This window comes from Vanellus vanellus (genome assembly GCF_965231255.1).
Source record: "Vanellus vanellus genome assembly, chromosome: 4".
NCBI lineage: Eukaryota > Metazoa > Chordata > Aves > Charadriiformes > Charadriidae > Vanellus > Vanellus vanellus.
Window position 1 is genome coordinate 71,704,194 of NC_138909.1, and position 26,880 is coordinate 71,731,073.

General features: G+C 38.0%; 1 protein-coding gene across 1 annotated transcript in view; it reads right to left on the bottom strand.

The window, feature by feature from the left end:
- Positions 1-3,057: 3,057 nt before the first annotated feature.
- The window catches only part of GABRA2 (gamma-aminobutyric acid type A receptor subunit alpha2), a gene marked incomplete at both ends in the record, with an annotated part of 59,463 nt that continues 35,640 nt past the window's right edge, over positions 3,058-26,880 (bottom strand). Inside the window, 6 exons of the mRNA XM_082482352.1 lie at positions 3,058-3,366; positions 7,695-7,897; positions 16,022-16,174; positions 16,958-17,101; positions 20,119-20,201; positions 22,548-22,768. Of these exons, the coding sequence (XP_082338478.1) occupies positions 3,058-3,366; positions 7,695-7,897; positions 16,022-16,174; positions 16,958-17,101; positions 20,119-20,201; positions 22,548-22,768 (1,113 nt within the window). The remainder of the gene's footprint in view (positions 3,367-7,694; positions 7,898-16,021; positions 16,175-16,957; positions 17,102-20,118; positions 20,202-22,547; positions 22,769-26,880) is intronic.

Sequence of the window (26,880 nt, forward strand, 5' to 3'; positions counted from 1 at the left end):
CAATTTGCAACTATGTGTAGTCAGTTTACTCACTCCAAATGTTTCAGCCGTGAAGCGATGAAGCAGACTCCTTCCTCTCTCAGAAGGAGTTTGCTTTAACACGGACCAAGTGAACGAAATGTAAAAGTGAAACTTTTCTACAGCATACGCACCCCGAAGCCTCGCTGACGCCCACAGTAACTGCACGTGGATATTTGAAACGTATTCTTTTTCACTGAGTGAATTTATATAGTATGCCTATTTTTCTACCCTAGTGTCAGAAATGTATCTTGAGCACGTGATGATAAACACCTGTTCTTTTGTCTGACTGACTCTAAGCATAACACAAGCACAGAGAAAATGGCCGGTGAATGAAAAAATAATTGCAGCCCATAAAAGCAGTAGCAGCAGAGCTGACCAACATGAGACAGCATCAGGCTTCTTGTGCAAACCGAAGATATGCTTTTCGCATGCAGCTCTCCGTTACATAGATGCTATCTTCCAGAGGAAAGGTCTTGTTGGAGAAGACTTGTACTGTTAAAAACATTTGAGGAGTCCCGTTCTCGGATAAGGATGAAAAATCCTTCCTTAATCAGGTAACCCGACGCGCCTCCGAGCGCACCAGTGTTCGCAGTGGGGAGAGTTCTGCCTGTACGGTGTCATGCATGGAGCAACGCACCGCATCATCGTTTAAACATTGAGAAGGGTTTGGGGTTCCTGGGATGCGGCCAAGGGCGAAGCACAGACCTCCGTTTCTCTCACCCCAGCCCAGTGAGGTTCGGAGAGTCCCTAGATCTTGCTGACGTGAAAGGAAGGTAAGAACTCCCACTAGGTCACAGGAAGGAGACCTCGGCTACGGAAAACATAATCGAGCCACTCAAGTTCAAGAGCAATTTAGCATGGGCCTCCATTAAACTATACAGTCAGAGCCCTTTGCCAAAAACAGAGTTAAAAGTGAAGGGATTTTTCTACAGTTCTAATATTTACAATTATTGGTACATATGTACATATTTATATATTTATTCATACCTGGACAATGTGACGTTAAAGGGATAATTTATAATTTACAAATGAAACATTTTAAAAATGTATAATTATACCGTGAAAGAAACTTTTTTTTTTATTGCTTGCCTTCCAGCCTTATGCTCATAATCACACTATTGCACACATCTCCATGTTACATGGAAGATCTACATTTATATATAAATATATATGAAAATAAGGATATTTTTATTTTAACGTTCCGAGTAAAGTGCTCATTGTTTAACTACTGTTGATGAGAAAGGTTTAATCTGACGGTTTAATTAGAGGGACTTCAAGGGATACACGCCTTGTCCATGCTTCTCCCTTTCATTTATAACTTACAAAATATCTTTTTTGCTGATGTCAACTCTGTCTTAACTATTAATTCTATTCATAATATGTATTTGTGACCTTGGCATCTATACTGTCACACAAAATACAAAACAGAATCACATTAAAAGCAAAGAAAAAGCAAGAAAATAAAACAGCAAATGAAAGCAGTGTTTCTCTTTGTTGTTTTTAGCACATTTCCATGTCTTTAGATACTCTTTTATTTGAGTTTAGAAATATTTGTACAACTTTGTTAAACTCTGAACATACCTATTTTATGCACTATACTCAAGTACTGTACAAAACTGCAATAAATGACACTATACGACTACATATGTCTCTACTAGAAGACATCATCATAAAGGTGTATCTTTTTTTAAAGGTCAACTAATAACTGCTAATGTATGTGTGAATCAAAATAGTTTTGATTGGCCAAGTATACTAAATTCTAAATACAGTACACAATTATTACTTATGTCATGATTTACCAGGCCTTTAGGGTCATAAAGAATCTTTGCAAAGGCTCAGATGCAAAACAATTTTACTGATCAGTATTAAATGTTCATATAAAATTCCAAATGGCAGCTCCAATTTCATTATATTTGTGTATATGAAATACAGTTGATACCTACTGATGATGCATGACCTTTTATTAAAAAAATAACATTCAAATCTTAGCAAAACCATTTCTAGTATACAAAGTTGTTGTAAAGTTATGTCAGCGAAATGTAAAGTTGCGATTTACAAAAGCAGCAGTAAATTTTATTATACGGACAATTTCCTGAACTTAAATCATGGTTCTCGCTTCTTTTGAAAACAATGCTTTCTGGGACAAATACAGGTAAATATTTTGATGGCGAGTTTTAGGATAACATTATGCAAGGAAGAAGAGTGTATTATATTACGAATATACTTAACCCTGAAAATTTTCTGAGTGCTCTTATGAACCTGACAAGAATCCGATTAAGAACAAAAGCAAAAAGCAAAAAATTCCAACTTTGCTGAACCAGACAGCCTGGCTTAGCAACATCAACTAAATAAACCAGTGAAAAGAATAAGAGTTTCACTAGTGGAAGTTGGTTGATATTGGAAATCTGATTAACGCTTGCTTTTCCCTGAAATCAATTAGAAGAGTGTATTAACAACTTCAAACAGGACAGAAGTAAGAAACTCATGGCTTTTGCCATATAGCAGTCTTTACTACCTCTTCAGCCTAACTAGTATCCAGAATGTTTGCGAACAGTAGAACTGCACGACCTCCGTTCTCTGTTATGTACATGGGTACTGCTATTGTATGAAACAATTACACCTTTTTAAAAAAATCGCTTTTTTAACTGACAGTTTATTTCATTAAAGTAGATTTAGTTGCTTTATAGAAAAATATTTTAACTTTAAATTAAAAAAATACTGTTCCTAAATAATTATGTAGGATCATATCTTCATTTCATTGTACGGAGAGAATATAATTCTGTATATTTGAATCCTAGTTTAACAGAACTCCCCTGGGTATAACTTTTAAAGAGCTGGCTGTGTTTGCCATGGGTGCTATCTGTTTACAGACCCATGAATTAACACTGTGTCCCTCCTTTGGAGATACACAGATAAGACATCTATATACACGCTGTACATAATGGTTCACAGATTAGCAGTTATTAGTCGTACTGTACATAGCGAACAACCTATCTGATTAGAATGATGCTTTAAGTCCTCAGTGCAGTTCAGCTTTTAGGTTGATGGCGCAAAGCCCAGTAAGACAGGCTCCCTGTTTAAATATGTAGCCCAATACACTAAATTGAAAGTACCAAATAAGACTGGAAACACTATTCTAGACATTCTGTCAATTTTGCTAACGCTGTTGAATGTCTTCTTTGCTTCCTGTGGCTTCGCTTCTGGTTTTGCCTTGTTGGGTTCTGCGGTTGTAGCGCTCTTGGAGATGGTTGGTAGCACTGAGTCCTTGGTAATATTTGGAGCATAGTTGGCAACAGCCACTGCATAGGCATTGTTTTTCTTAATGACAGACGCTTTTTCTTTTTTCTATTGGAAGACAGCATGAAGTTAAATATTTAATGTGTATGTGCCAGAATAGACTTAATAACACATCATTTCAAATGCAAAATACACAAATGAGTACATGTGAGTATGTTAAAATAAATACCAGGAATACCATACTGATAGATTCAAACATAAAGAAAGACACTTCCGGTCTATCCAAAGAGAAGGTACAGGTAATATAAGAATGCTCTAAAAACATGCGCTCTTGCACCATCAAATACCCTACTGAAGTCACATAAGGAAGGGTCTGTTATGGCGATTGTAAGGAGAACTGGAAAAGATTGGTCTTTCTCTAGCTGCTTTGTAGCTGGCTCCTTACAACAGAATTGCAAGATCTTTAAAATGTTCTCAGTTAAGAGAACTGAAGGAGTGAATGGGTGGACTGGAAAAAAAAGATTACCTGGCATTGTAATAAAATGAAAATTAGGCCATCTTTCCCATGTTATCCCTATTATTTGAACATCTCATAACATACCACCAACAAATAAAAGAATTTCAGTAATGGTCTACATTTTTAAGAGATTCTAAAGAAATACGCCTGTGTTTACGTGTATATATACATAGACACACACACAGAAGTCAGAAAGAGATTGCAATTAAGAGAAAAAAGGACTCCAGCATGGCAGTCGCAGAAGTGAGCTGAGAACTGGCCCAAGAACTATTTCAGGTTTTCAGAAATTATTGTTTAAAAAATGCATAACAGTGATGAAAATGGGGATTAGAACCTAAAAAAATAAACACAAGAAAAGTGGGGTGGAATGACAAGAACTTAATGAAGTTCAGCAAAAGCAAATTTAAGTCCTGTACCTGGGGAGGAATAACCCCATGCAACAGTACAGGTCGGGGCTAATGGTCTGGAAAGCAGCTTTGCAGAAAAAGCCCAGGGGGTCCTGGTGGACACCAAGTTGAACACAAGACAGCAGTGTGCCCTCACAGTTGGCCAACAGCTTCTTGGGTTGCATTACAAGGATCATTGCCACCAGGACAAGGGACGTGATCGTTCCCCTCGACTCAGCTCTGGTGAGACACATCTGGAGTGCTGGGTCCACTACTGGGCTTCCCAGTTCAAGAGAGACATGGGCATAATGGAGTGAGTCCAGTGAAGGAGCACAAAGATGATTCAAGGCCTGAAGTATCTGAAATATGAAAGGCTGAGAGAGCTGGGACTGTTCACCCTGCAGAAGAGAAGGGTCAGGGAGGATCTTATCTATGTATACAAATATCTGGTGGGATAGAGTAGAGGACCAGACCACTCTTCTCAGTGATATCTAGTGAAAGGACGAGAGGCAATGGGCACAAACTGAAATGCAGAATATTCCACTCAAACATACAAAACCCCCTGTCTTACTGTGAGCATGACTGAGCACTGGAACAGGTTACCCAGAGAGGTTGTGGAGTCTCCATCCTTGGAGATATTAAAAAATCATCTGAACATGACCCTGAGCAATCGTCCCTAGCTGACCCTGCTTGGAGTAAGGGAGTTGCAACAGAGGATCTCCAGAGGTCGCTTCCAACCTCAGCAATTCTGTGTTTTTATGGGATCATGTATGCTTTCAAATGGCTAAAGTTCAGCCAAAGGCAGTCCAATGGAGTCTATGTCTATAGATAGACACAGGTATGTATCTATCTATAGGACAAGAGGAAGTGGCCTCAAGTTATGCCAGGGGAGTTATGCCAGTTATGCCATAGATTGGATATTAGGAAAAATTTCTTCACTGAAAAGGTTATCAAGCATTGGAACAGGCTGCCCAGGGAAGTGGTGGAACCTCCATCCCTGGAGGTATTTAAAAGAAGGGTAGATGTGGTGCTGAGGGACATGGTTTAGTGGTGGTTTTGGCAGTGTTCGGTTGATGGTTGGACTCGTTGATCTCAAAGGTCCCTTCCAATCAAGACGATTCTACGATTCTATGTATAAGTAATGAGTATAGGCTTGAGTTTTTAGACATATATAGGTACACAGACTAGCTCTGCAATAAGACTGTAATGCTATAAATTGATTCGCTGCTTTGCAGCAATCCCAAACTAAGGAACTTGTAATAACCTACAGGAAAGAATGAAAGGATTTCAGTTTCTCAGGAAGTAAGGCTCTCCATATATAATTTAGAAACAGGCAAACAAATATTAGATTCAGTCCATGTCTTCCACAAAATACAGAATTAAACAGATGAAGAAACGGTTAACTTCTGTCTCATATAAGGAATCATCAGCTGTTGTATTGGTTTGGTTTGATTTTTAATCTAATGGAAGTGGCACAAGTGAGGAAATTCTTGTGACACTTCCCATACAGGCGCATTCCAATTTTTTACTTCTACTGGGAGGCATCTACCCAATTTCCAATTTTGGATTTAAATTAGCTCCAATTTGACATTTATCCGGGCCATCTACAAATCTTGATAAGATCTTCATGGTTAGATGTTGTGCCCCAAATACCTTGTCCCAGGAGATGGTGTCACATAGAAAGAAAATCTGGGAACGGGTGAGAATTCAGCATTGTTCCTTATTGACTGGAGCGTGAAAAAGGGCTGATCAAATACGTAGCTTGTCCCTGCACCTTCTTTCCTGAGACAAATTCCGTGTTGACACCACTTAGATGGGAATTTCCATATAACATGAACACAGATGACTGTCACTGAGGACACATATTTCATTTTATTTGGTGAAGAGTAAGCCTGGATTTAGGTCCACAGATGCATTTCACACAAATAAGAGCAAATTACCAATCCAAATTACAAGAGGAACACTCTGATCTATAATTCCTTCCTTTCAGACACACTTAGTGTGTTTTTAAAAGGTACATGTAATACCATCGATGAGACCTGCATAATAAAGATGTATTTTTGTAAGATAAACGATGAATATGTCAAAAGCTTAGTTTTTTGTTAAGCCAGTTTGAAGAAAATAGAGAACCGGCCATGTCAATGATATATAAATATTAAAATGCATAAATCTTAAAATGGAACAGCTAATTTTGTCATTCCTTGGGAAAGGACACTACCTAGCTGTTAAACAGCTGCCACTTCTAAGATCATGCGACAACATTGTCATATTAATTTAAAGGAACAGCCAAAGGACAATCAGAGAGTTTATAAGGGTTCCCTACGTTATTACAATGCCAGGGCAATGTGCCAGTCTGAAAAGCTTCACTCATGACATGCTGATGAACTTTTAGTTCGGTATCTACTTCTAGGATGAGGGAACAGATCCTGTAGCTATGGATAGTTGTGCCCTCCTGGACACGACAGGGTATTATAAACAGCGTACTAACTTCCTTTCATTTTCCTTTACCGTTAACTGAACGTTTTGCTTCTTTATGCATAGCGATTTATGCATTCAAAGTGCTGAGAAACCACCAGTTAATTAAACTGCTCCATGTCCACTATTATCTAGGAAGGAAATAATATTCTATCCCATTTTAAGGACAACCACAGAAATCAGAGTATTCTTTGTCAGAAGAAATCCTTTTCCATTGGTAGAATCAGGGACTGGGATAGGACAAAATTATATAATATAGTAACTCAGTCAAAACAAGTCAGCTTTAACATTCGTTCTGTGTTATTAAAATTATAAACTGTAAAGTTTGACACAAATTTAGGCGTATCACCAGTGCACTTTGTTCACGAAATAAGAAATTCTATCAGGTTAAAATGTCTTCATGCTATCACACCTACACTACTATCAATGCCAGAAAATTAAGGCATGACTGTATTTCTGTGCATTCAGAGCATCAATACATCATAGGTGAAGAAGTACTCAGAATTTTGTAAAACTGCTATTTAAATTAACTTTAAAATTAATGTCTACATATCCTTAAGGATAAGTCTCAGGACACTGAAAATTTTCAAAACTTCCAGATTTTGTTACTAATAGATTTTACATATATGGGCATTCAGTTGTTTTTTTGATCTTAGTTACTGGGAAAATTAATATACATTATATCTTTCTCTAATCTTTTTCTTATTTCCAACCCAATTGGATGAAATAATAATAAAGTGATCAACCAATATAACCTGGATTAAATTTTCTGAATAACCAGATAAACAGTTGCATCTGAGGAGTCAAGAACAAGTCAGACGGTTCCCAACATGAAAAAACAATGTGTTTGAAAAGTCAATCTGCATTATAGAGACCAAGTGAGATTAGTTACATCAGGGCAGATACATTTTTGTTCAGGAAAGAAAATACATCTACATTCTTTTGATTTAAAGCATCGTGTATTATTTTTTTAAAATATAGCCAATTATATCAAAATAATATATTACAGCCTTTTCAATGTAATTGACTGGAAATGGGGCTATTTCCTTAGGACTTACCTTATCATTCACTACGCTTTTTCCATCCCAGGCCCATCCTCGTTTTGTGAAATAATTTACAGTTGCAAATTCAATTAATGCAGAGAATACAAACGCATAGCACACAGCAATAAACCAATCCATAGCTGTTGCATATGCTACTTTGGGGAGTGAATTTCGAGCACTGATGCTCAGTGTTGTCATTGTTAACACAGTTGTTACTCCTGCAAAGGGACAAAAAAAACCAAACCCAGAACGTCAACAATTTCACTTGGATTTTGAATGCTAACAAAAACACAAACCAAAAATTATTCTGGTATGTTTGTGAAACACAATGGAAAATTCGCGTATCTAAGTTGGTGACAAACTGCCGGAACCATATTAAAGGTTTCATCTGGAGTTTCCTTTGAAGTATTTTAGTTCAATTTTGTTGTCTAAACTTCCCTTTTTTAATCAGCTGAAAATTTTACTTACAGGAGATAGATAATATTTTATTTCTTTTTGTGGCTATCAGGACAGATAAGCGACAAAATTAGCAATCCCTTAATGGAATCATAATATTTCGCAGCATTACAGTAATAATGATTAATATGTTAGTGTTTGGTGGCTGGCTTCCCTGCAATGGCCGCAGGTCTGGCACCCATCTTTACTGACAGTATCGTATAAATTGACCTTTGTTATTAGAAATAATTAAATCTTTTTCCCCAGTCTCACTAACTATCCAGTGACAGAGTTGAAGACATAAACAGGTTAAGTTTTCATTCAGGTAACATGGATTTTTTCTAGAACAGCATATTGATTTGAAATGCCAGATTATTAAAACTGTGTATTATACATCAGAAAACAAGATTTAATGATCCAGGAAGACTGTTCTTTCACTGTGGCAATTATTAAAAGCACTTTACAGTACTTTGTACATAATGAAGGCCCAGTAGGAAGCCAGGAATTATACTCAAAAAAAGCACAAAAAAAAAAAAAAGATACATGGGAGAAAAGAAAGAGAAGAACGTTTTCCTCAATCGGTTTTAGCGAGCAGAAACCCACAGCCACAAATGCAGTCTCCATTCCTTAAGTAAATCAGTTCTCCCACCTCAGGCTGAATCACACTTAGACAAACTAAACTATTCCCTTTGTGGCACGCCAATAAATACGTCTCCAGGATGAAAAGCAACGCAAAGTGATGATACAGTTAACACAGACCAGCAAACCTACACTCCTTTATGACAGGCAAAGGAGATGCCACGGCAGAAATATTAGTAACGGCACATCACAGCTTCAACAACCACACACTCACACAATTGTTGTAAGAGGATTCCCAAGGGAAAGCGAAGTCACTCTCCCTAAGCCAGACCCTCCGCTGTCAGCAATCTGTCACCTGGGTTCTGCAGGATCGACCTAGCTCAAATTTTCCTTCTGCTGCAAGAGCAGCATTTTTAACCACTGCGCAGGAGGGAAGAGAGGCAGCAGTTACACCTACTCACACCTCTTCAGGCTTTGCAAATTCCATCCCTCCTGTAAAGAATCTCCACCTCTGAGGGTGCTGCAAAGGATGTCAGAGCAAAGCTAAGTGGACTCAGCCCCAGCGCTACTCTCCCCTGATGGGCTTCCAAAGGCCTGGGCAGCAGGGAAAGCAAGGCGGAGAAACACCCTGCTGAGCCACACGCTATCCAAACACCTTAGCAAACATAATTCTCCAATTGCTATTTTTCAGCCTCCGTAAATTAAAGAAGTGGATTTGGTCGTGACACTGATGGGATCCATTAGCCTATACGGCGAAAAGGAAGCAGCTACCATACTATATTGCATGCAAATGTGTAGACAAATATATTTTGTAAAGAACTTATTCTCTCCTAATACTCACACAACATATGGCTTAATTATTTTCAGCACCTCGGGGAAAAGGCAGTCAATCTTACATTTAAAATTACCACATGCAAATTTTAACGCCAGTCCTGAGCTGCAGATAAATCATTTTAATTACACAGAAGTATCAGTAAAGTGATTGTTTCTCAGAGATAAGGTGACCTTATCCACATGTAAATATATACAGTTGCTAAGGTACTCTTCCGTTTAAAAGTCCTACCTTTTAGAATAAACTAATTTTCTGGAAGCCCCATTGGCTTCTTCAGAAATCTAATTTAAGATTAACTGCTGACCTTTTCTAGTCTCAATTAAAGCATCATGAATTTACATCTTGTATCTTGCTACCAGTTGACAGTTTCTCTAGAAAGTTCAGCAAGCCATACCACTTTGTGAACCAAATGCTAATCAAACAGCACACTGTCAGACAATTGCCAATGCACTTTCATTTATTCCTTCACTCTACAAATTCAGTAACGTTCAAGCTACCGGAGTCATTTAACCTGAACTGAGTGGGAAAAAATTGGACCGAAAATTTAATCTGTTATACCTGTCAGTTTAGGAATCTCGAGTATTTTTATACTTGCTATTCTTGTTCAGTCAAAAGACAGATGATTTTGGACATTACAATTCATTTACGAAATCAGTATTACCAAGTCTCCTTTATAAAAAGGACCAAATGGAAATAACCTGCCTCCTCGTGACCGCTAAACCCGAGAGGACTGAAAAATTACTGATGTTGAGGAATACGGTCAACTTGTAAAACAAACCCCATTTATTTCACAAAGATTAACTTAAAATCACAGAAAACCCGTATACTGACCAGATCAAATACATTCCTCATTGCATTATCTAATTCATAACACTAGTGAACTAAAATCGGTATAAAAACCAGTGAATAGATTGTCCCCCTACAATGAGGTAGTCAAAATATTAGAGGAAAACAATATTCTCCCCTAAATCCTATACTACTTTGAACAGCCTAAATATTTTAACAGCCTATGTAAAGACTGCCTAACACCTCACTATGATGTAGGAAGATCACAATTTATATACAGGTCAAGAACTACCTTCTGTAGCCCAGCACCCAGCAACTGTGGCACTGAACGGGTGCCAGGAAGACATGGACAGGTATCATCTTGTAAGACACCACGAGCAGTCATCAGTTTGTCTTTGAAAGTGATCCAAAAAATAAACCGTTGACATTTCCCTTCCCTGAAGAAAACCAAGCATTTTATACTTGACAGTAAATACACCCAAACATCATAACAACTTTTGTTGTCAGCAGTGTATGCCTATAAAAGAGAAATATCCCCATCACTACAGGTTTATCCATTCAGACCAAGACTGGAGCTATTTGATTGCCTAAGATTTTTTTTTTTTTTTTTATGGTGCCGCTTTTGATACGGCATCTGCTCACTGGAGTGAGGATATCCATCTCCAGACCTGTAAATTCAACAGTTTTCACTGGCACTAAACATATATAGGCGGTAAATACCAGCTCTGTCATATTTTGGATTCAAGGACAGACGGATACCATTCAAGATGTGTTTAGACAGACCCCTTTGGGCAAACAATTTTTGTTACTCAACGGTACAGGGCACTGACACGCAGCTACGGAAGAGGCAAACTGAAAAACTAGAAATGCCTACCTAATATACAGTGGAAACTGGAGGAGCTAGCACAGAAATATTAAAATCTGTCGTGACGACTAGTTTATGCCCACATTTGTTTGCAAAAGTCAGGCTACTCCTTGACAGGGACGAGTTCTTTTGGACCCTAATTTTACCTCTTGTGTATCAACTGATTTTTCTAATTTGAACGGATTTTAGTTAACTAAATCATGTCCTAGTCATCTCGGGTTAGAATGTGGGCATCTCCTTTGAAAATGAAAGTAAAAGGCCTAAATAATGATTTACCAAAGGACATTTCTGTACCAAAAGAGGTACTTCAGCTTTGCAAATAGTTTGGACAAAACGCTTAAAATGTGTTCCGTTCCTTATAATGTCATGCTACTCCTCACAAAATTTTAACTTTTCATCACAGCACTTTGCAAAGATACATATAATGGTTGAAGAACATATCACGAAAGGACTGATAAATTACTTTTTTTTTTTAATTATGAAGCTAATTCCATTGCTCTATTATTTCACTCTTTCTTTTTTCTTAACAGTAATTGCAAATGTTGTAAGGTAATTAGATCACTCAACCTGGTCCAAAACCTGAATTGATTTATAAATACAAATAATATAGCAGAAAGAAAAGACTGTTGTCCCTTTTACAGAGATACACATTACCACTTCATTTTATCACTCCAAGACTAAACGGTTGGAGGTCTAAACAAAAGTTTAAAAATTCTGGAGATACTGTAATTTTAAAGTGTCATACCATAAAATTTTGCTACACACCATTCTGTTTCTTTTTTACTTATGCCATGTGTATGTATTACTTGGGAATACAATATAAAAGGAGTGTCCATTGATTCTGCTTAGACACAGGGAGGTCAGTCTGAACAACCATTGAGAGAAAGATTGTAGAGAATAGCTCAAGTGCTCTGTCTACCCTCCTTACCAAAAGAACAACACAAGAGGCAAGAAGCTTTTTTAAATAGCATGGGAGGCCAAGGACCATAATACAATCTATTTCCAGAAAAATTGCATTCAGTCAGTCGGTTAAGCTACATATATATATCGTGAAGTCGGTGCTACCGAGCGACAGAGCAGAGTTCCCCAGCGATCAACAGCCGAGCTAATTCCCAAAGCTGAACAGCAAGTGCTATTTACCCCAACTCCAGTAAAAGTCGCGTGTCATTACGCCACTGTTGGAACACAAACTACTGTCTTGGCACACCACCGAGCTGAGAAGACATATTAGTTTCTTTGCAGCCAGCTCAGTCTCTAACAAAGGGCTACAATTTTCCAGGTGTGCTTTCCCACCACCTACCACTAGAGTGTTAGGTCTACAGTTAGCAGAAATTCCCAATTAAGAAGTTAGAGCCTGAAAGTTGTGAGTCGTGGGATACCTCTACAGGCACAAAACATAATCAGCAGCATGTGAAATGAGCGGTAAATAGAGACAGTTAAGATTTTTTTCAACAAAATGGGAAAAGGTACTTTGTACGTACAGGATTGTTCAAAAGGAAGGGTCTACTTTATTCAGCTCCCATGTAAAAATAACCAGAGAACAAACCTGAGCTTCTCTTAGGTTGCCCTTTTTGGAGTTGCACAATTAAAAAGTCTATGTCAGGTCTAAATGGCTTTTTGCTTCAAAATGTACATTAACTAACATAGGTTCAGAAAAGATAAACCAAGAACAAGCAAAACACAGGGACAGGAATGCAGCATGAGAATAAAATGACCGCAGAGAACAGAGTCCTGACAAAAGAACATCGCTATATGAATTTAAAATTCTGCATCTCGATCAATATACAAAAAAGTAATATGACTATTAATTTTTGTTCTTGTCTTCTTCGGGTATCAAAGAATATATATATCCACCTACATTCATTTTAACGTTCTCATTCCTACTCCATGTCAGTTAAAACACGTTGTTAATTGCAGCACTAAGAAAACTAATTTCTGATTTTTCTGTCACCTGCATCTAATGCTGCCATTCAAAGAAGTGATGTTTCTAAACGTTATGACCCATTAAAATGAAGCAAGAATTCAATAAGCTGCACAAGATTAGTTTTGCTAATATTGTTGACGCTAAATGCGTAACAATAAACACATTACTAAATGAAACAGATTGTAATCTTGCACTAAATGAAGGCATTATGAACCAGGCTTATTCCCTTTCGTTAAAAATGCAATCAAATGCTTTTCAAATTTATCTGCTAGAGAAAACACATTCAAGACTTATTTAATTAACAATGATGAAACTTTCTTCTTCCAGTAATTTAAAGCAAAGTTGAAACAATACAGCATTAGGCCACAATTCATTTGGGATAGCTTAGGTCAACAATATTAAATAGATGCCATAAAGGAAAGGGATTAAAGAGCTCAACTATAAAGGAAGCCTCATTATACCAAGCCCTTAATGTTAACCTAGAACTTGAGACTACGTTGCGAGAGAACAGAAAGGGGAAAGAAAACTAACGTCTTTCAAATATGAAATAATAAATGCTAAGTGGTACTTTGAATAACCAGGAGTTATGTTTCTTTGAAAGGAAAGTACTCCAGCAGCTAGTCCTTTCCAGGACTTGGTAGCTCTCAAGAAGGTACTTGAAATAAATTTCTCATTGATTCTGAAAAACACCTTATCAAAACTAATACTTTCCACCTAATCATATTTTAATATTGATATATTTATTACACAATGCAAAGATGGGTATCTAGCAAATGACTACTCCATATAAAAATTAAAAATTAACTACGATCAATAAAAGTGTAAAGTAAAATTTCCTGCAAATTTTATATTCCCTGCTGGAAGTCATTTGTTTTATTACCTTAGCTGTAGTATGGGCTTCATGTGTCCCTGGGTGGAGTCTACCTGAAATTACCACCCAAGTGAGACACTGAGTGTACCTGCCCAGCTCTAACTGTCAAGATTAATTCAGTACGAGCCAAAAAACTCTAAGAAGCAACAGATGAACTTTGTCATGAAACTGTGGCTAGCTTCACATTTTTGTAACGCATTTAGGCAGGAGACCAGACGGTATCAGAAATCCCAGTGACAAAGGCTGCCAGTTGGTATGGAGAAAGACTGGGCGATTCGCCTGGGGCGGCGTGATTAAAGAGGCCGTTGGCAGCTTGTGCTGACAATTTCATCTGGAGTGTAAAAGAACGTTAAGAAATAGCTCCTCAGGGGACATCCAACCCCACGCAGAAGGCTAAGGCTGAGGTGCAAATGCTGCATGCAGGGGCTACGGCTGCTCCACCAGGCAGAGCCCGGACACATCTTGTTCCCCTGGGTTCCTGCTGCCAGTCAAAGCTGGACTGGAGAGGACGGAGCCCTGACTGGTGCGTGAGGTGCACGTCTGTGTGGCAGAAATAAAAGACTAGCATAGAAATTGCGATCTCCTCGGTATACCCATGTGTGCTTAGTAAACAGATTTTAGAACTTATGTCACTGGATGGCGTGGTTCTGTTCTTGCGCCCACCCTACCCAGATCCCTCAAGACATCCCGAAACGGGACACTGTTCATTATCCATATTATGCTAAAGCTGCAGCACAGTAAAGCAGCGGGCTGCCGCGCAGATAGCACTTCTTTGAAAAAAAAAACAATTTAAATAAAAAATAAATCAAGAACAAGAAAGAAGGAAGGGACACACCGTTCCAGGATAATTATCCTAGTGCCTTGTTACTGATGGCAGTAACAAAAAGTGCCTTTTAGGAAGAGAAGATGAGAGACTTTTGACAAATGAGTTACTGTGTCCTAAATGTATAGGAGCAAAGTACAGAGAAGGCCAAAGACAGGGATACAGAAGGATCTGACAGTGTACTTGCAAAGCTGGCAAACAGGAAGGTGCATTTTGATAAGCAGAACCGGAAGAATTCACGGAAGATTTTGAAGAAAAAACCACAAATCTTCCTGGGAAAATATCATAGAATTCTGGTCCCACTAAAACAACTGACCCGTTTCATCCGCCTTCAATAAGGCTCACATTCAAACCTGCAATTTTCACAATGCTTTGTGTGGTATTTCCTCTACCGGGAGAGACAGTAAGTGCTTTGTTGTGCATCATACTTAATATGCATTTGAGTTTGCCCTATTTTTTGAAGAGAGCGTGGTGTTTGCTGATGACTAATCATACACTTTTATGCAGCATTTCTGATGGCTGATTCCACACAGACATTACTTTCTTTTTGTTGTGCTAGTCTCTTTTTCTTTAGAAGCAAACAAATTAAAAGAACGTTAAGGTATGCAAATAAGAAAGACATTTGTTGCTTTGCCTTAATAAAGAAGACAGCACAATCTTAATGTAAGAAAAACACCATTATTTTGCGCTGCTGAAGCCGTTTGCTGCCTTATAGTGCACTGCAATTAGAATTAGTGAGAAAGATTTGCCCAGACCCCCAGAACAGGGTTTCTTTTACAGGACTGCAGTTTGCAAAGTTTAATGCATTCAAATAATTCAATACATTCAAATTTAATTTGCTTGATTTACACGTATCTTTAGAAACGCTCTTCTCTACCAAGTACCAAGTTATTTTGATAATACCAAGGAAAGTAAGACATTTCAGAAAATAATCTAAACGTACTTTTTAAATTGAAACATTATCATCTTTTTCCATTCTGTGAAAACTTTTTCCTTTTAAAAGAGTCAAGGATACAGGGACAGTTCTTTCATATGTGCTAATTTCCAGAAACTTTGGGATTCTCAGGAGATCCGTAAGCTGCAGTTGAAAGCTGTTTGGACTAGAAATAGTATCACATTCTACAAACACACCAACTTGAATGAAAAAGGTCTTTACTAAGCAGACTTCAGAAATACTTCCAACGAAGTGTTTCTGCAAACGAAGCTAATGCCACTCAGTATACTCACCAAAGACTGTCCTGGCAGGTACAGATTCTCTGTTCAGCCAGAATGACACTTGAGAGAGAATGACCGTCATGATACAGGGGAGGTAAGTCTGAATGACAAAATAACCAATTTTTCTCTTCAAGTGAAAATGAGCCGTCATTACCGTATATTCACCTAAGGTGTCACAAAGAAACAAAACACAATGAAACGAGAGGTTATGATCTTAAGGAAGCCCATTTCTTTGGTAAAAGAAAGTTTGGTATATTTATGAGAACCAAACGTGCCAGGGTTAAACCGCACAGAATACATTTTGTAATTGAAAGCATCCTACAGAATATAAGAAAGTTTTTGAGTACAACCACATCTTATTCCCACTGAGCTCCAGGAAAGATTAGGGTTCAGGAACTTACAGGAACTGTTGTATGCCCTGACAAGAACTCCAGTCCTGAAGGCTTCTGCGCATAAGCAGCTCCCTGCCTTCACCCAAAAGTATCCTATGAACTTAGTCTACAGTCAGAATCATTGAGGTCTATAGGAACACAGTCTACAGTCAGGTAGAATAATCCAGTATTTATGGATAGGCAAATAACATGATTGAAGGAAAAAAATGGTTGAAACCAGCATACTTCACCATTTAGTAGGCAAAAAGTGTGATTTATCATATGAATCATCTGAGCCTTGAGTTACAAACATTAAAATTAAAGACTGAGCTCCAGACAACATTAAAAAAAAAAAAACCAGTCACTGGAGAGAAGTTCACCTATGCTATCACCAGTTACTTATTAACTTGAAAGACTCAGCAAAGTGCTGCTATGTGTTACCTGTACATGAATGATCTCTGCCTTATAGCTCACATTTTGCAATTTTTTGTCAGTAGCTTTCTAACACCATCAGCAATGCCTATGTTATTCATAGCCGAGTGAGTGCCTTTTTTTTTTCAAAATATCTTTAACTAACCTGTACTTGATTTAACTGTCTCTTTTCCGATTGTTTGGCCTAAAAGATCGTACTGATTCAGTCTGGAACCATCCGGTGCCACCTGCACTGAATCTGAAGCATTGTAAGTCCAAATGTACGTCACTTCTGAAGTTGTGTATGCATCTGTGGGAAATAAGATAAAACATTTTGTCAGCAATTCAAATTAAACAGCTTCCCTCGAAACTCGTAGAATTAGGACAGCTACTTACTTGTTTTTAAACAAAACAAAAAAAAAAACCACCCCAAAAACCTAAAGTGAGATGGTAAAAAAATATGTTTGGCTTTACTGTAGGGTAAATGCCTATTGCAGCATGGGAACAAGGCACTCATTTGGGATCTTATTAAGCACAATTTATTGCTATTAAATTACAGCCATCTCTTCTCTACTGTTAAAAAACTGGTCAGAGATTAATTATTATATGTATCCTAAAACTCACAGTAAGCCAGCTGAAGAGAACAACAATTTGCAACATTTAGGACACACAACATTTTTGAAAAGTCATTCCTATATTGTCCTGACTTTCCATTGTCCCCACTCTCCACTTTGGCAGCGTATCACAAGCATTTTGTTATTAGCTGAAATATGGGAAGCCAGGTTCAGTGACAATGCCCTTACATACGTGTAGAGGCTCTGTACCTCACCCTGTGTACCCTCTTAAACTTCACTCCTTATCATGGCATCTTTTGGCGGGACAGGCTGACATTAAGCGGGCTGCTCCCTCAGTGCGTTCATGACCAAACACACATTTAGCCTCGGGTCTGTCAAAATAAACTAGAACAAAAGCCAATCAACATTGTATTTTAAATAGCATTAATGTCTCTCCAGTAAGTAAGAAAAAAAAAATAAAATTGAGTATGTCCTGCAAGTTTTTCCAGTCTAATACTCTTCTAACCAAACGGAGTATGAAAGGAACAGGGTAAACCACTGATGGAAGAAATTGTGTCTTCATTTTGATTGATTGAGACAAGCACATTTTAAGTCTTATACCATAACTGTAGCCGAGTGAAAAAGAAAAGCAACATTTTTGTTGGGCTGCAAACATATTCACTTGGGTAATCTCTGGAGGCCCAGAAAAAAGCTTCTTCGTGCACCTAGCCATAAATTGTACGACCAGCAAAATGTAGCAGGTGGGTAGCACGCAGAGGCTTTTAACTCTTCCCTTCTATCTTTCCGGCTTCCCTCGAGAAGACCTCTGCTGTAATGCAAACCAGCAGTACTGCCAACTGCTGATTTGTCCCCATCATCCCCACTGTCGCCCAGATTTTCTGATGAGGATAAAGAAAGGCAATCTACTAAGCTATGGCTTCTCCAATCCGTTCAGTTTGGCTTTTCTCTTGCGTATAACAAAAAACTGAGACATTCGTACAGGCCAATGATCCTCCTAGTAATGTAAGATTAGCAGCGTATGAAGAGCTGTGACACATACGTACCACCGGGAGACCTGCCTCCGCTAAACCAAAATCCTCAGGATTCCCGCTTATTTTCACCACTATTCATCACTCAAATTCTATCCCAGAATAAAAGCCGAATAATGCACAGTAGTCTAGAAATGAGTTCTAGGTAAAGAAATAAAATGAGTGCCGAGCCGTTCAAAATGAACAGAAATAAGATTCCCCTGGATGTGCCAACAGGCTGGAGCACAGATGACTACGGGGGAAATGAAAGACAGCTTTCCTAAAATTGCATTGCTCACAGTTTGAATTCTCATGTTTACTAGAAAGAAAAAAGAACAAATTAGAAGGGGAAAAAAAAAAAAACAACACAAAAAGAAACCTAAAAAAACCCAAGCCAACAACGAAGTAAACAAATAAAAGAAAAAAAAAACAAAAAAAAAAAAAAAACAAAAAAAAATTGTTCACACAATGTATAATAGACCTAGTCAGAAGGGTTTCCAATTTAGGAATGCAAATGAAGCCATATTATAAAGTAGCCTCTTGGCCTGAGTAGCAGTTTCATTATTACATGGTTTTTTTCAGTTGTTTGGAGCCTACATATGAGTCTTTTTTCCCCCCAGACACCTTATAGATCAAACATACCTTACTGTGCACATATACGTAAATATTATTAGTCAGTAGCTGATTTCAGCTAACATCTCTGGTGTTAATTAGTTTAGCTGTATTATGTATTTTTAATATAACATTTAAGGGGCAAAAAAGGCTCTATGATACAAATATTATTAATTCTAATGATCTTTTGTCTCCATAGCTAAGATTTCCCTCTAGCGTGGAAACATTATCGGAAACACAGGATTGGTTTAATTTGCTCCAAACTCCAAGGAAAGGGGATGTGTCAGGGATATGGAGAGAGTATGCGCAGTGCTCTGAGGTGGTTAATGATGTCCTTAGTGGCAGCATATCACCTGTTTTGTAACCTGTGGTGGCTGCAATTAATGTAAAATCAGCCAAAATTTAAAGGTATTAACCAAATTCCTCAAAAAAAAAAAAAAAAAAAAAAATCCACTTCCAGCAGAGAATGTAAGCTGTAGCCAAAGACCAAAAGAAAACTTTTTAGTGTACAAAATCCAGGAAATACACATAATGTGATCCTAATTCAAGAAGAAGAAGAAGAAAGGCTGTAATATAGGTAAATGAAGTTACGCTGCTATTAAAATAATGCTAGTGAGATCAAAGTCCACCTGTCTACCGTGGAGATGCACTAATGACTGAAATTTATCACAAGAAGCCATTTGTTGCTGCCTTCATTGACTAGGAATGTACAGCAAATATCATTAACAATAAAGAGAAAATAAATGTTTCAATAAATGAAAATAAACATTCTTTGAAGTCTTTAACCTGCTCTTCATTAATACACCACACACATTCTACTCAGGCTACGTGGAGCCAGGTCTGCCTTCATCGCTATGGTTTGCGTGCTGGAATAAAAGTAGATTGAGGCAGAGCTGAATTAGATGCATAGTGATTACTGTTAACTGAAGTCAAGAAAGCTTTAAAATATGTTCGAAAAAGCAAGACTGAATAGAAGAAACGAGATGTCAGTGTGTCAGGTTACAAATTTTAAATTTTTAAAAATACCATCTCGTGTTTTAAACTTCTCATATAACAACTGGTTGAAACAAAGTGATGCTGAGCGCTGTTAGATATTTACTAACCAAAGGCTATACTTCCTGTCATATACTTACAGCTGCCAAATTTCAGTGGGCATGAGTGAGCATCCATAGGGAAGTCCTCCAAGTGCATAGGACATTCAGCTTGGACTGTAAGCCTAAAAGGCAAAAGACCGTTATGCATTTAAATCAGTTAGCAGGACAAGAAAATCAATTCCACAGAAATGAACAGAGTTCATGCTGATTTGGGAGATGAAACTGAAATGTTATATTAAACTAATTAAAATTTAAATCAGCTCTTGCTTCTTCCCTTTTATGTGTTCCTTTGGAAGGCATTGACTTACCACATCAAAAACCTGAAAGAGCTGACCTCAAAACTGTGAGGAAAGGCCATTTAAATGAAAACATAAATTATGTAACTGCAGGTTGTTAAGAACACTCATTTTCTTCTCATAATATTCTGAGGTACATGTGTGATTATATGGCTCTCAAAGGATCATTACAAAAGCACATAAAATACAGTTAATTTGCCAAAGGACTGTGCTCCATAGTTTTCTGAATTTATTTTTTTTTTTTTCAGTTTGAATGGAAGATGTAGAAAAAATAAGTATTTGTGTTCTTTCAAAAGATTGCTGCTACTCATTCTCCATGTTACTTCTGATTATTATTTTTATTTATGTGTAAGCATGACAGTATGTTAACAATGCACTCACCTTTGCTCATTTTGTGAAAAAAACCCAGCCATATCTCAGTACCAAATATGGGGATTAATACAATTAAAAAGAATTTAAAACAATTTGAAGAAAGTTTTCCACAGACTTTTCTTTCCCATTATTTTTAATTTGTTTCTCCTTCCTACCCTGTAAGTCGCCTCTGGATGGAGATTTTTTTTCTGGATGTCTCCATTCCTCTTCATCCAGCCCCAAACATCAGCCACATCCTCGTGTACTCTCAGTGGTTCATAGTCATTGTATTCCCCGCTATGTTCTCCCACCCTTCCACCCAAAAATATGCCACATTTATATTCCCCTTCTCCCCAGGAAAGTTTTTCTGAAGTCAAGGGGCAGAGAAAGAGAAGAGTCAGCAAACTGCTGAAGGCAAAGGAAAGAACTGCATGAGCCCCAGTAGAAATCACACTGTCATTTTAAATAGACACAGATAAAAAATATTGTTTGGTTTTTTTTTTAAATGTAGACAATGAAAACAGTTTACACATTAATCTCAGGCCCTCAGAAGCAACAAACTTACAAGTCATGAACTTCTGAGCTAGTCAAGAAAATGCTTAGTTAATTCTAGATGACATGACCCATCTTATGTTTTTTAAAAAAAAAATCTTCATAATGGTTTCAAACAGTATTTCTTATTATTTATAGCATATGATTATAACACCTTCTGGAAGGAGAGAATGTCAGCCCGTTTACACACATACAAGTTCAAATATTGATTTCAGCCCAAGCAAAAATACTTTAAAGGGGTCTCTATTTCCAGCAAACTTTTCTGAACCTGTCTTAACCCCACATTATTCAACGTCATTAGTAGTCTACCCATCAACACTCAGTACTAAAAGGGTTTGGGTGTTGTACAGTAATTCAGGTTTAAGGGATGCTGGTAGGGCTGCATGGAAAAATTTGCGCAGTACGTGTTTGCTTTACAGCTCATATTTTATATCTTATGTGGGCCGGGAATTTTAAGTTTACTTTCACAACAAATATAATTTATTAAAAATTCTCAAAGAAAAAGTAAGAAACTAGGTCAGCGGTGTCTGGAAATTTGGATAAATTTTCGTAAATCATACAGGTAACATTATTGCAAAAAGAGTAATCAAAGAAGAAAACGGTCTTATAAAATGCTATACATGATATTTATAATTTTTCATAAATTATTTTCCAAGCAAATTTAATATATTTTATCAGCTAAATGTTTATCTTATCTGCTACTCATGCACAGGATGCAAAAATTAAAATTCTAAAATAGTGTAATTAGATATGAAGGAACAGTTATTACAGAGTAAGACATATTCCCTGTAGTTCTTGCTGGAAAGAATTTGAGCCCTTATTAACCCTTTCTTCCTCCTCTTTATTTTGCATTGCTACTGATCTCTATAGTAAATTTGCTTAAGGGCTCACACGGTTGGTACAATGGGTGCAGTACCAGGAAAAAGTCATATACTCTCTTAATTGTTCTAAGAGGGAGTTGGTAAACTTCAAGTACTTTTAACAACTCTTCCACAGTGATTCCCATCTCAAAGCACTTTATGCAGGTGGTCAGAATCTTTTAATACATTATAGAGGTATGAAACCTGAGGAAAATGTAGGAAAAAGATCTAAGTCCTAATTAGCCAACAGACTTGTGACAGAACTGCAAACAAAACGTACATTTTCCTAGCTTTCTGCTGGGATAGGAATGAAACAAAGGAGAGTCCTCCTGGAAAACCTTATTTAATTGTTATCTGGAAAAATCACCTTGAGAAATAGCTTGAGTAGGGAACAGATGAAAAGACTTACCTCATGGTGTACAAGAGAGTCCCATCATCCTGGATTCGTAGAAGCTTGTTTGGCATTGTCATGTTATGAGCCACTGACTTCTTCCCATTGTGAAAAAATGTATCTGGGGTCCAGATTTTGCTGGCCATTAAGTTGTTCAATCGAAGAATGTTCATTGGGCCCTTAAACTTCAATCTCTCATCCTTCCATCTCTGACGGAAGAAAACATCTATTGTGTATTCCTGTAATGGAAGAAAGATATGCTTTTTTTAATACAATGAAACATTAATCTGCTTTTGAGGGCCAAAGCAGAAAAGCTCTGGTTGCAAAAATTCCGTTGGTAAAATCGTCAAGGGAGAACAACCATCACACAGAATTGTATAATACTGAGAATAATAAACAGGAAGTCAATTAATTAAGGGTATGACATTCTCCTTCATGACTGCTAGCTGTTGTTTGTATATCGAACCCTTCCAAAATTTATATTTCTGTACCTGACACATACAGCATCTGTGACAAGGGTAATTTCAAGAAACACAGGGATTTTGCATTAAGAAGTAAGAAAAAAATACACAGACAGATATTAAATAGTTTCTGCAGCAGATGCACCCGAAGGAGGGTAATCCAGCATTTCAAGAGCACAGAGAATGGCTGAGACCGGAAAGAAGGCAACAAGGCCACCCAAAAAGGGTACAATGCATCCAGGCAGACCGACAGAAGGAAGATTTTTCCAAAGGGTAAAGTAAGGCCCTGTAGCGGTATGGATTTTATTAACAAAAGTACATAGGTAGGGAACGATAGCTGATGATTAACAGGTGACACACACTGTCTGCTGAACTTTACTTGTGCCTAATCTTGGGAAGGAACTACGGTCTGGGAGAAGGATGCGGGCGAAAACAGACTGATGACCTAGACCAGATGCCTGTGCCACCCAGGGCTGGGTATCCCATCTGCTGGGTTTTGTTGCTGTTCTAAACAAACAACAACAACAACAACAACAACAACAAGCATACTGATTAAACATTGATAATGTAAATTAATCAACTAACTTCAAAATGGATCTGTAAATGGATTTAGTGGTTTGCTGCTGTCAGCACAGCACATAGATTGGAAATGGGAGAGCTTAAAAACTTTGTTGGAAGCAAACTGTATTCTGAGTATGGGTAAATGGTGCCTTGGTGCCATTTCAGTTTTGTTGGACAGGTGCAAAATGGACCCATGATTTCAAAATATTAGTATGTTACAACAGTCTGCACTATTGTAATTATTCTGCAACTGCTACAGTTTATGTAAACCATTTTCGAGTAAATTCTCTCTGAAGGGACAAGTCCTGATAAAATTCAACCAATATAAAATATTCAAGGGATTTCAACGTAACAGTGATTTCAAGGAACTTATCAGCCCCCGTCACTTTATGCTGGCTTCCTTGTGTGCTGATTAACAAGGCCTAAGTTTTTTCTCAGTCAATCATATGGTGGTCAAAAAGGAATGCTGAGTAGACAGCGAGAAGCGACGGGCTCTTCTCAGCTCCTTCAGTCTGTGAGCCAAGGACCTGTGAGGACCTTTTCCAGGTCAGGGCCAGAGGCTAAGATGAGCATGCGGAATGAAGAAAAGAGAATTCTGTTACCGGAAGGAGCACGGCAGGGGCAGGAGAGGAAGCAGTTGTCATTAGGAACTGTGACAGGAGCTTGGGGAGATCTTTTTGGAATGGGGTACTTATAAACTAACCTGACAAGAACCACAAGCACAATTTTTAGCTATATCAAGAGGTCTTACATTGCTACAATACACTTTTGTTAATTTTTCTAATTAAAATTATAGTTACTCAAACAAATATTAAATAAAACTAATACGATAGCCCATCGAAAATAAATTTGCTTGGGTTTCTTTAATGCCAGTTGCTATAATATCTAATAATATTTTAGTAAATATATCTGTGAAACACAAAATTATGCACTTCTAAAACCTGTAGCTCTTTGACATTACACCTGATCTTTCACTGTCTCTCATCCCTACCAGAGTCACTGCCTCATGACAAGTAATATGCCCATTTCTCTATGACAGATCACATTCAATTGTCCTGTTTTGTTTGCTGATTTATATGTTGTTTTATTTGCTAAATATCATGTGCCTTAAAATCCCATTTACAAATTCCAAACATTCTACCAGTTCAGTTGCAGAGCTGGGAAACTCACAAAATGTGTAAAATCATGGAGGAGCAGGAGCAGCAGGAACAGTGTGTTTGAAGCAGGGAGAATATATGGAATCTAACTAGAAATACCAGATAATTCAAGGAAAACAATTGCCTTAAAAGCCTTCTTGTGGTTTCTGTCTGAGGGGTTTTGCCAATAAATCATTGCTATGTATGATAAGATCGATGTTTGAGGAATAAACCTTTGAGGGAACTTGACACGCTTGAGAACCGGGCCCATGCCAACCTCATGAAGTTCAACAAGGCCAAGTGCAAGGTCCTGCACGTGGGCCGGGGCAATCCCAGGCACAAATACAGGCTGGGCAGAGAATGGATTGAGAGCAATCCTGAAGAGAAGGACATGGGGGTGTTGGTTCACGAGAAGCTCAACATGACCCAGCAATGTGCACTTACAGCCCAGAAAGCCAGCCACATCCTGGGCTGCATCAAAAGCAGCATGGCCAGCAGGGCGAGGGAGGGGATTCTGCCCCTCTACTCCACTCTCATGAGACCCCACCTGCAGTACTGGGTCCAGCTCTGGGGCCCCCAACATAAGAAGGACATGGACCTGTTACAGCAGGTCCAGAGGAGGGCCACAAAGATGATCAGAGGGCTGGAGCACCTCTCCTACGAAGACAGGATAAGAGAGTTGGGGTTGTTCAGCCTGAAGAAGATAAAGCTCTGGGGAGACCTTATAGTGGCCTTCCAGTACGGAAAGAGGCCCTACAGGAAAGCTGGGGAGGGATACTTTACCAGGGAGTGTAGTGATAGGATGAGGGGTAACAGTTTTAAACAGAAAAAGGGGAGATTTAGATTAGATATTAGGAAGAAATTCTTTACTGTGAGGGTGGTGAGGCACTGGCACGGGCTGCCCAGAGAAGCTGTGGCTGCCCCATCCCTGGAGGTGTTCAAGGCCAGGCTGGATGGAGCTTTGAGCAACCTGGTGTAGTGGGAGTTGTCCCTGCCCATGGCAGGGGGGTTGGAACTACATGATCTTTAAGGTCCCTTCCAACCTAAACCATTTGATGATTCTATGATAAAAAAAATGGAAAGAGCCTGAGGCAGTAAGACTTTGAAATCCCACTGAAGTTCAACAGTAGTGAGTGCTATGTCCTGCAGGTTCCTTTGACAAATATCCCTGCACATAAATGATTAGAATATAAATCTTAAGGTTTTGTAATGTTTCCATCAATAAAGAATTTCAAAGGTCCTGCTTCTTCACCGTCTTCCAACATATAAAAAGAATTACAAGAGATATAAAATAGGAAAAAAAGCAGACATGAAATGCCACTAAATCAAAACAGCAACATTTCAAAAACCACATCTGATACATGGCAACTGCTTAGGAAGCAGAATAAGCAGCAGAGAATCAGAGCTGCAGCCTTGAAAGATGCCACTGATAAATCTCTGACTGATCCACAGGTAATTCTAATCTCTCTATCCAATCCATGCTGGAAATCTCTATTTGCAGAACAACCCATTTAGAAGACGGAAACAGGGAATAAACCAATGTTTGGTGTGAACAATCGTGAACACCTTCTCCTTCCATTTACCACAGTAGTAATACAATCTCACATAATTCTTAAATAACTTATCTTTCTATAGACCTCATGCATTTTTCAAAGGAAGTGTTGGGATCTCAGTTTTGTATGAAGGGAAACCAAGGCACAGAGTTTAAATTAACCCTTCCCGACCCATTTACAGAGTGATTATGAAAAGCAAAATACAATCCATGCCTTTTGCATTCCAGTGCTATATTCACCGGTCCCACGTTCCCCCCGAGACAAATCTATTCTACTTGTGATCATGAATATCCCTATGATGATTACCATACAAAACAAATTAAAAACCAGGAAAGTATTAAAGTATTTTGAATATAATCAATGTGATAAAAAGCCAGCATTTATCAAAAGATGCTACGTAAAGATTTTGTAACTTTTTTCCTATTCCATATATGTACCGCTTTCTGGTAAATGCTGTATAAGGTTTACTTTCCAAGCAAGACCAACATTCTGTTAGAAGCGCAAATCTGGACTCTAGGAAAAATGACTCAAATTAATACCTGACACTCTTCATACATTCTGCAGATATTCTCCTATATGAAAAAAATGTTGCTGTTTCTGGACCAAACCACTCTCCAGTGCATAGTGCAGTATCTCCACA